Source organism: Phoenix dactylifera, chromosome 10 (assembly GCF_009389715.1).
Source record: "Phoenix dactylifera cultivar Barhee BC4 chromosome 10, palm_55x_up_171113_PBpolish2nd_filt_p, whole genome shotgun sequence".
Taxonomy (NCBI): domain Eukaryota; kingdom Viridiplantae; phylum Streptophyta; class Magnoliopsida; order Arecales; family Arecaceae; genus Phoenix; species Phoenix dactylifera.
The window spans coordinates 4,454,729-4,465,673 of NC_052401.1; the positions used below are offsets into that span (position 1 = coordinate 4,454,729).

Genomic DNA, 10,945 nt, shown 5'->3' on the forward strand with positions numbered 1-10,945 from the left:
ACGGTAATATTGTCAGGAAGTGCAGACTGTGTCCAACGGCTCTATTTTTGTCTCTAACGGCTATATTCTTGTTTCCACGCCATCAAAAGCTATAAAAACAAGAGGAGAGCTAGGGGAGAAGTTATGGAAGTGGGAGAAAACATTTAGGAAAGAGATTACAAGGAAAATCTCCCATAAGCACAAAAAGGGCCATCCAAAGTGAAATAGAGAGAAGAAGAGCATCCAAGTGAATCCCAAAGCTTCCTCTTCATCCGTGTGCTGCCTCGGTGATCCTCTACTTCGTGCCAAATCAGAAGAGGGTCAAGTAAAGAAGAAGCCGAGCTCCTTCATCTTCAAAACTCGGTTGAGGGCTTCTCTTTACACTATTTTGTTTATATTGTTATATTTGCTTGTTTAAGAAGCTTTGATTTGTTTTAAACTTTGTTTTTAATATCTTGTAACTTGATTCAATCAAGGGATTGAATCAAGGGGTTAAGGTTTGTTGGTGAGCCAAAGGGAAAACCAACGGTGAGAGGTTTGTTGGTGAGCCTAGGTTGAAACCAACGGTGTAAGGGTTTGATTGTGATCCCGGAAAAACAATCGGGGTGGTTCTAGTCGGTGAGCCGGGGAAAACCGACCGAGTTCGTTGTGCGCTCGTAAAACAACAAGTTGGATTGTGAGCTTGTAAAACAACCGGCTGTAATCTGTAGGATTATAGTGAAATTCTCAAGAGGTCTTGGGGAGTGGATGTAGGTGCTGGGGTGCACCGAACCACTATATGTTTGTTGTGTTTGTAATGCCTCTTGTCATTGTCTAACTAACACACTTACTTACTTAGATAGAGTGCTTGCTTAACTGTTATCCGCGCATCCTTTAGTTGCAAGCATATTCAATCAAGTCACATTCTAAACATCAAACTGTTGCTAAGTTTGACTTTCACTGTGCTTCCATACAACTTAGCATAATTAATCAAAAACTTTCAGAAGTAGGTTAAAAGTTTTAAAAGACCCAATTCACCCCCCCCTCTTGGGTTGTATCTACTGGGCAACACTATGTATAAGGATACTTTAAGAATAAGGAGTCTTCTGATCTATATCTTCATAAAAGCCATAAAACCATATTACAAGCTTAATAATATTCTAGGCTCGAAACCCTTATTAGATAACTAAAACTTTGTCTGTTTCTTTAATCAGAGAAACTATCTTAGCCATAACTAGAGATAGTGGATAGCTACTTACCATTTATAATTATTCGACAATTAAACCATATGTATGTGGGCCATATAATATCTCATAAAGATGTGGCCGATAGTGGAAGGTTATGTAGGAGTAGGGCTGGATGATTCCCAATAGGATCTCTATTTGCGCTGTACTTGTTTGATGAAAGGCCTCTTTGGTAGGTGCCTTTGTTTGGTTTCAATGTTGTTAAATATGATGCTTTGTATGACTTGCTATTAATTTTTATTGATACCATCATAATGTTTGTCGTAGTAAGCATGAATACAATAAAGTGAAACAATTAAGCTTGATTTTACCTTATGGAGAGCTAGCCTTTATGAATTGCTTGAGGAAAACAAGGCAAAGAAAAAAAGTCTCGGCCTCACTCCATAATGCTAAGGCTAGTCCGCACTTGAGTCCAACATCCCGTGGTTTATAAGTCGAATCACACTGTGCTAGATTCAACAAAGTTGGCTCTCTCTTTCTAAACCCCCTCAAAAAACCACTCTACAATCTTTTGTTTCAAAAAATTATATTATACACTATATACACCATATAGTGGTATACCATGTTAATCATAGACGCCCGTTTCTAGGAATCAATTAGTGTTTGATAAACTGACCTAGTGGGCACGATGGTCCAGGGTCATTTTGAACCCGGTTCAGAGCCGATATCTCAGTCCTGACCTGACCCGGCCCTCTTGCCCCCCAACCCAATTTCACCCGTCACCGCTCTTTGTAAGTGCGGCTTCCTGTTTTAACCTCCCAATGCCGAAGTCGCGGCCGAGGGCCTCCCCTTTTCAAGGTGAGGATTTCCCCCAGATAAAATTGAAATCATCAATCTAGGATTTTGGATTTTGAGACGCAAACAAACGGGTTTTTTTAATTGTATTCTTTCTGGTGGATTAAGTGGGGTTTTTAACACGTTAGAGGATTTCTGTATTAGGGTTTTGAGATTCCTTTTTTCTTCTTTTCTAGGGTTTTAATGATTTTTTGGAGCATTAAACCCGCTTGTTAGAATCAAGAACATAATGTTTGTCGAGGATCAAATTGAGGGTTCTGGGCCTTCACAACATCTCTTTTAAAAACGACAAAATAATTTGGTAGATTCTAGGGTTTTAACGAGTTAGGGCGTTGTACTAGTGTTTTACAGTTCCCCGTTGTATTTTCGATTTTTTTTTATTAAATAATGGTTGAGTTCTCCTGATAAAATCGACTCGATATTTTAATTGTCTTTTAATCGTACTAGATTCAATCTGGACTCATCAAATCCGGTTCAAATCGACATTTTTTCCCGTTTTTCTCCTTTTGTTTTTTGGGCAGATTGTGGTAATCAAGAATTTAAACCTCACTACCAATTGTGATTTTCCAGGACATGGTTCCTGCCCAAGAATTGGCAGATGTTGATGAAGAAAGAATGCCTGATACCATTGTTAAATCTGAATCTGAGGAGGTAAGCAGAGAAAAAATGATGACGAGTGATGCAGCCTGCTCGGTGTCAGCGAATAACTGTGAGGACAATGGCTTCTATGCCGAGTCATCATGTGACCCGCAATATGTGGATGATAACATGGATCAGGATATTGATATTCTTGATTGCAATGATGTTGTTGCTATTGATAAGGTTAAAGATGAAGACCCTGATGCCCCAGAGTCCTCGAGCTCGTTTGGGGACACGTCCTCAGGGTCTGACCATGAGTCAAAGCTGAACCAGAGTGATGTTGAAATGGACTCAGGGTTTGGTGTGATGAATGACAATCCTGCTGTTTTCGATGGGTTTCACAAGGTTTTTAAGTAAGTGTCTTATCAGGAAGATATATATGTTTCTTTTTGCAAAGCTATGTGATTTGTGTTAAAATTATGTTATTAATTTCATGTCCTTTGCAACTTGATGTGCCAATTGCACTATCTTTTGCCCCAATGCCTAGTGGAATTTATCATTATCAGGAATGCACAAGGGAATGGTGATTATGAGAGTATACTCAGCATATCTCTTTTTTATCTGGAGAGAAAAAAGAAATATCTAGTCCGTGTGACTTGCTTAATGTTTGTTGTATTGCTCTTTCGTATGTTTTATATATGAGTTACAGTAGTTTGTGCAAATTTGATTTATGTTGTTTTGAAACAAACTTGTAGAAGTATGGTGATTTTTTTCTCGTCTATTGTTGTCTTTCTCATTATTCTAAAGAATTTGTTTATTATCCAAGTCAGCCAATCTATTTCATTATGCCTATACTCTAATTGGTTTCTTATTCAGTCCTTGAAAATTCTTGTTGTTTAATCTTCCTTTCTCATGCTTATATGCAGAGGGTTAAAGAAAGTCTATGTTACCCATAGCTTTGTTGTAGCCTTAGGTACTTGCACCAGTTAAAGAAATTTTACGTTACCCATTCCCTTTGATGTAGCCTAAGGTACTTGCACCTGATATTAATACAGGCATTGACTTGGCAGTCTGACATGGCTTTAGAAGAAGTTTTAGATATTGAAAGGTCCTGATGCTTAGACAGGCACCTTCATCTCACAAATGAACCTATATCTATGTAACTAAGAGATAAATACGGGATAGAGTTGAACTATATGTCAAATATATGTCGATCATACATGGTTTAAGTTCATCACATTAAAATTATAAGCACACATGAATCATTTGGATGGATGCCTTTGTCACACTAGTAAATTCCTACATCTTCACCTAATGGAAGCTTGGGAGAGTCCTCTGCTGAAAATTGGATGTTGATCCAACAACTTCAGGAAGAACCCCAGGTTCTTAAATAATTTTCCCAAGCAAAATAATGTTGAAGTTTGATATGTTATGTACTAGCATGGAGGACTTGATTAAGTGAAATGCAGATTGCCCTATGATTGTCATAATATGCAGAAACCAGGTGATCTATACAATAGTGGCAGTTTAAGCTCATGCAACCATGTAGCAACCCTCCAAATTCCCTTATATTTGGAAAGAATCTAGATGAAGGGGGGAACATGATGACTTTTAATTGTTTTTTAAAAGAGTGAAAGAGTTATGTTGCTTAGTGTTTTCAAATCTAGGTACCACAAGATTATGTTCAGTAGTAGACATGCTTGGTGCAAGCCAACACATGCAAGGTTGATATTTCATTGGAGAAAGGGAAGACTTGGCAACTTCTTGATAATGAAAATTAACACTTCTAAAGGGATGACATGTTACATTGGCTGCCATAGTTCTCTATTTCTCTTCAGTTACATTTGATGGAAACTATATCAATTAAAGTTTATCTATTTATTTTTCTTTGCTCCAAGAAAGGGTGTAGAGCTCCTTTTTAACATTGAGAATTTGGAATTACTGGTTCTAAACAGGACCTCTGTGACCAGATATGGTTCTAACAATTTTCTATTCATCATAGTTCAACCTGCTTCAGATTGTTAATTCAGAACTTAAATAAAACTTGTCTTTTATGTGCACCTCTTTATTCTTCCAATGGAGTAGAGGAATCTAGGATCGAGGATTTTCCTTAGTCGCGGTATTAAATTAATTTAAGAATGATGCTCTCAAATATGAATGTTCTGGGAAGAATATCATGATCGATTAGCTAGCTCTCTAGTACACTCGCAGGCCTTGGAAAGTTTGGAATAAGAAGGGGGAATGTGCGAATCCTCCAAACGTAGAGCTTGTAGGGCTTTGAAACCAAATACATTACCCACAATGGAAGTAAACATGTTAGGAATAGAACCTTCATCAAAAGGGTTTAAAGGATAAGCTACATAAGCAATATATTGATTTTCTAAGCTACATAAGCAATATATTGATTTTCCTTCCTGGCAATGGTAGCATCATCTATTTGCCATATCTTGACCCATCATTTTGCATTTTGCTTTCAAGTTTAAGTGGAGGTAATTAAGGATTGGATCACGTGCTTTATCATCTTATGTGTTCATATAAATTCAACACCTAATTTTGCAGGAAGAAAAAGGTGACTGCTCATTGGAGAAAATTTATCAGCCCTCTAATGTGGAGGTGCCAGTGGTTAGAATTGCGGATAAAGGAACTGCGGTTGCAGGCATTAAAATATGATAAAGAACTTGGAGCATACAAGAATGAAAAAGAGTTGCAGTCAAAAATGGTTGAGTTGGATGGTTGTGTGTCTAGATCAGTGCCTCTGACTGGTAGAAGCCCCCCAAAACAAGTCATGAAGAGGAGAAAAAGAAAAAGAAATGAAGATATAGCTGACATATCGTCATATATGTCAAACCACCATATATTCTCTTACAATGGTAATATATCTTATTTTACGTGTATACATTCACCCTGCTTTTTATGCATAGAATTTCTTATTGTTAACTGCTCGTTCAATCTTCCACAGAAAATAAGAAAACTGAAACAGATGGTCGCTCAGTTGATGATGATTATGGTGATCGAGGTAAGGATGATTTCTGCTTTTCTTTTTTTTGCTCTACAGCTGTATTAAGGTGTAAACATTATGATCAGTTGCAGTTATTGTATTTATAGAACATGGGATTTAACAATGCTCTACTATTTTCCCCCTGTGCAATTCTCTAAATGCAAGTTATATTGTACATTTATTTACTGGGAGTTAACAACGCTCTACTATTTTTTGGGGCATATAATACTCATTTCTGTTTATTCTTAATTGTGTTGTTATTCAATTTTGTAATAATATTTTAGTTGGTTCATTCAACATAGATCAGTGCTGAAATGAAGACATGCTTAACCAAGATATGCATGCTATGGTTGTTAACTTGTTACCGTTGTCACGTTGGTGTGTTACTGGATGTTGTACAATACATGAACACATGAGATTGAGTGGGATCTTGCATTTCTACAAGAAATCTTGGCAGAGAAAAATTTGGCATTCAAGTTATTTGCTTAATCCTTATGGTGTACAAGAGAAAAGATGTTTAATGGAATAATACCCAATTTGATGGTCTTGGTTGATCCTCTGTAGACTTCAAGGTGTAATATGATCTCGAGAACATCAACTTTGATCTTTAAATAACTGTCAGTTTTGTTAAAGATGCTTTAGCCATCCTATTGGTCCCAGTTGAATGGTAAAGGTGGAGTGTTGATGTCAGCTGTCCAGCTGGCTGCAAGTTTGTCAAGAAGAGGACAAATTGGTGAATGGATAAATAATATTTGCATGTGAATGAGAACCAAAGAAAGCTTTTAATGCCTTATCAAGGATGGTCTTGGGCTTGCATTGCAAGCTTCACCATTAGGTGACGAACATCTGAATTTTTTTCTGGAAGGAAGATACCTAGAAAGGACTTAAATCAGTTCTTGTTGATAGAAGATGAAACACTACAAAGTAGGATTCACATTGTCAACTGATGTTGGTATTGGACTTGCTTGTTATGGCTCAATTCAGTCATTTTTGCATCTGCAATTGTGGTAAGTTATCCACTTGGTATGTTATGAGATCTCTATCTGATGATAATAGCTCCCTTATTGAAACTGGTAGTTCAGGATAATCTGTTTTCGGTGATTGAATAAATACAAAAGCTGCTTTGTAAATCTGTCTCCATAGTCTTCAGTGCTGCTGTTTGCTCTCCATATAAACCGGAATAAACTTAAATAAAGTTTATTTTTTCAGATTTTTGCAAGTTTATTTAGCCAAGCAACTTTTTGGGTGTTTAAATACAGCCCTATAATGAGGGATACTTTGGGATTTCAGAAAAAATTGGAAAGCGCCTTTTTGATATATTTTTTTTTAACAGGTTAAAACTATTTGGGGGATGGTTCGGTAGTTTTAGCTAGTTAATAAATACCTTTTTGGATATTCAAAATATTCGTGTTAAAACTAATTGGGAACCAAACAGGTTATTTTGAAGAGTTTGTCAGAGCAAGATAACCATGACGCCATATTGGCATTATTTGCATATCATTGCTTTTGGCTAGTTTCTACATTGCTACATTGCCTGAAGCATTAAATCAACATATTATTATGTAAATGGCATATCTGTGGAAAAGATTATGTCAAAAAATTAAGTTAGCATAAACTATTCTTACACTAGCAGCCTGAACTAGTTCCAGTTCAATTAAATTATATATGAAAGGCATGATGATCATACTTAAAGAAGGGTCCAAGAATTTTTAAAATGCTAAATGCTCAGATTTATGCTTGCTACCCAACATAGAAAGTTCAATTTTATGAGCTGTTTGGACTGCTGCTGAATTTATGGAAATGTAAATACAAGGATTTATGGAGGGCTAGTATTTATATCTCTGCAGAATGTCTCCAGAGAAGATGGGAGAGGAAATTTGGATATTGTCATTATTCCTAGAAATTGCAATCTTCACAGAGCATTTACCATATAAAGCATATTCTAGTTGGTCTTCATTCAAACTTGATAGTGTACTTCCCAGCCAAGCTGAATATACATGTTACATGTTAGAATCTTTAGCATAGACAGAAGGAACCAATAAACAAAGCAAGTACTCTTTCTGTTGGCTTTATTTTCTATCAAATGTGTATAGTTGTACAGTTGGTTGAAAAGCATGCCTTTTTTTGCTCTTCTTTGCTTATCATATTTTTTTTTCCATGCACTGAGTTCTGTGACTGCAGCAGATGAGAATGTCAGAGGCGCCGAGGATAATGAGTGGTTACTTGGCACCAAGGGTCATGATAGTTTACTAGAGCAAATTCTTTTAAACATCGAAGCTGTTCAGTCCCGAGTTCTCAAGCTGAAGACTTCTCTCAACAAGGTTATGTGCAGAAATGCCATGGGGATCTCTTCATCTCCTGGCAATTTGTTCTCCAGTGGTCTGCCTCCTAGTTATGCCCAAAGTCATATTGGTTCCCCTGAAAATAATGGAGATGGATTGCCGGTTGGAGCTATAGGTACTCCACCCCACCTTGTAACTGAATATGAGATGGGAGATATGGTGATGCCCGAAAGTGCAGTCTCTAGCTATGGAGATGCTGCTGATGTGGATATTATTGAAAGCACAATGGGCCTACTATCTGCTGTTGATGGCCCCTTGGATCAGCATCAGATCAGAGACCTGTGCAAAGACGTAAGACTTTATATGCCTACTGATGATTTTGCATTAATTGTTTTTAACAAGAAATTATGACTGTATTTCTGAATAACATGTACATTCATTTAATACTGGAGTTATCTACGTGCCAATCCAGACCAAACCCTTACAATTTCTCTTGTTGACTGACTGATTGTAGAGAGATGGATCTTGGCAAAGTAAACTTGTTGCCATCACCAAACGAAATATTAATATTTTTTTAATAATTTCAGTTGTTTTAGTTGGCTTTTTACTTTTAAATATCTTTACAATCTTAGGTAATTGTAAAGTGGTACCAGGATCTATTTATCCGAGCTAAGTGGAACCGAAGGTCTTCTTGTCTTATGTTTCATGTCCCTAGGAGATCAAAATTTTATACTCCAACATCAAATTGGCTTTCCAATTACATATTCTGTATTTTGTTTACTGGTTGAAAGAGACGTTGCTGAACAGTGAGATTAGCCCCAAGTATGCACAAACCATCTGATATTACCGGCAACTCTTGAGAAATGGGAAACTTACCAAGTTATTTATTTTGAATAGTAATTACACCAATTTATTGTTTTGGTCTGCAGAGTGCTGATGATGTTCTGATAGACAACCAAGCTGCAGAGGAAGAGTTTCAGAAATTTGAGAAGGTCAGTCATCCAAGAGAGAGACCTCAAGAATTGGTTAAAGAAGCTGGGTCCCCCTCTGAGGAGGAGAGCATTGCCCCTAAAGTTTCAACGCCGGAGCCAGGTCCAGAAATAGAGAATGTGGAGTTGTCACAACAAACAGTTCTGAAGCCCTGCTGCTCGGGAAAACGCAGAGGGCGAAAGCCCAAGAGGAAGCAGCGAGGGGGTTCTGTAGCTGCTTTGAGTAATTTGAGGAGTGAGAGGCTTCGGAGACACAGAATTTTGGGAAGAAAAAGTTAGCCTGTAGATTTTTTTTTCTTGTGTTCGGCATTCCAGGTCTTATTATCAACAGTCTTGTAAAAGACATTGGGCAGGTCCTTTTGTTTTCTACTCTTCCCCTGTAATCCATTAAGTGCTGATCTGAGAGTTAATAGCTTTGTAAATTGGATTGACAAGATTAGAATTTACTAGAAACTGACTGAAACTCTCGTTTTTGGGGTCCAGATTTGTAACCAAATTCAATGCAGTTACAGAGTACTTAGTAATTCTTACAGACTAAGATTTTGGGTTTTATAGTTGTTTATATGGCCAATGACGGCCCTATGACCTGATCAGCCAGCAATAGCAAATCTCTTTGATATGCGGAACATCTTTTCTCATCATTCAGTGAATGCCGATGGTTGGATTTCATGAAGTTTCAGATGGCAGCAATTTTGTTACATGTGATGCTGTAAGATGTGGGAGCTCATGGAGCTAATATGAGCTGGGCATAATTTTTTGGATTTACTAGGGTTTGCATAATTTTTCCAAGGTAAACACAACGCTTTAATCATCAAGGCTCACTTACCCATGCAGATTCTTTTAAAGGTTATTTTGTTTGTCCAAGTTTTTAAATTTAAAAATCTTATTAGGAGTGTTCTTCTTGATTAAATTATCGTAATCCTAGGTGTAGTCTGGCTGGGAGCTTGTCAAAAAGTTCCACTCTAATTGGATCATACAATTGGTCCATTCTGGATTTACATGGGATCTCCAAGCAGAGAAGGACCTCCTAATGCCAGGAGCGCAGGTTAGGAGTTGCAGATCCTTTGATTCGCAGGATGGTACATGAGTTGCAGCAATTTAATCTTGTGTTTCTTTTATGCGGAAATGATTTGAATCTTGTTAAATGCTAATTTGTTCTTCTTAGCTTTAGATATTAATGTTGCACATGGTTGTTACTAGGTTCATCACCTTGTATAAAACTCAATGGCTGTTTAAACATCGGATGTTCTTTTTCCTTGTTATTTTAATTTTTGTTGCTAAATTAGTCGGCTTTAGCATCAGTCTCAAAACTATCCTCATCTTATTTGGTGAAGACCATTGTTATCAAGAATTATGGTTTGAGACGTCTCATCTCCGTCATTTGCATAGTTATCAGACTTTTTTTTTCTCTCCAACCTAAAAGTTCACTTGGCTTTGTTTATATAGGAAACATTGCATTGTAAGTTTTAGATCTTGAACCTTTTTTGTAGCCATTTCACTCAGTGATAACTTATTTTTTGTCTTGTTAGATCTCAAGGAGTACCCTCTTATTTAGCATCGACCTTCACCGTTATAATAGTTTTCATTTGCATACTGATTTTCCCAAACTCATGCCAAGTGTAATATGTCATATTATTTATGCTATCATACTTGGTTAATTATCCTTGTTCCTCTTGTAAGCACTAGCCTATGGCTTAGGGGCTCTAGGCTTGACCTATAAATTTGAATTTAGGATTTTTGTTCACCCAGTTTAAAAGGTCCCCTTTGGCTCTTGAATTCTGTGAAGTAAAAATTTACAAAATCCTTCACTCTTATTTGCCTATGCCTAGTTATTAAGATGGCCAAGGTGTCCATTGAGGAGTCTTATTGTAACCTGTTGATGAATTTTAAAGAGCTTTATGATGAAATTTGTATCAAAATCCTTCACTCTTTCGCATCTTTCCGCATGCGTCGCCTTTTGTAATGCAATTTTGATGCTTAGTAAAAAAAATTAGTTAAAGAGATTTTTTTGATTATTTTTAAACTAGGTTTTAGAGTCTTATTTTAAGTACGATTAGTGTGTAAAAATCATACTTTAGATATATTATGGGTTAGATAAAT

General features: G+C 36.8%; 1 protein-coding gene across 2 annotated transcripts; it reads left to right on the top strand.

Moving 5' to 3' along the window:
- The first annotated feature begins 1,890 nt into the window (after positions 1 to 1,890).
- Positions 1,891 to 9,462, top strand: LOC120112153. Of its 2 annotated transcripts, none has more exons than XM_039130830.1 (6): positions 1,891 to 2,000; positions 2,568 to 2,989; positions 5,136 to 5,446; positions 5,536 to 5,592; positions 7,756 to 8,207; positions 8,786 to 9,462. In XM_039130830.1, the coding sequence occupies exons 2-6, from the start codon at positions 2,571 to 2,573 to the stop codon at positions 9,122 to 9,124; spliced, it is 1,578 nt and encodes a 525-aa protein (XP_038986758.1). In that variant the 5' UTR covers positions 1,891 to 2,000; positions 2,568 to 2,570; the 3' UTR covers positions 9,125 to 9,462. The 2 variants fall into 2 exon arrangements, with proteins under 2 accessions (XP_038986758.1, XP_038986759.1); XM_039130831.1 differs by having other exon boundaries at positions 7,759 to 8,207; positions 8,786 to 9,256.
- The last annotated feature ends 1,483 nt before the right edge of the window (positions 9,463 to 10,945 follow it).

Excerpts from the sequence above, each read along its gene's own strand:
- LOC120112153 (XM_039130830.1), top strand. The coding sequence starts at position 2,571 with ATGGTTCCTGCCCAAGAATTGGCAGATGTTGATGAAGAAAGAATGCCT. Across the intron at positions 5,447-5,535 it reads CCATATATTCTCTTACAATG|AAAATAAGAAAACTGAAACA; the intron begins GTAATATATCTT and ends AATCTTCCACAG. Across the intron at positions 8,208-8,785 it reads TCAGAGACCTGTGCAAAGAC|AGTGCTGATGATGTTCTGAT; the intron begins GTAAGACTTTAT and ends TTTGGTCTGCAG.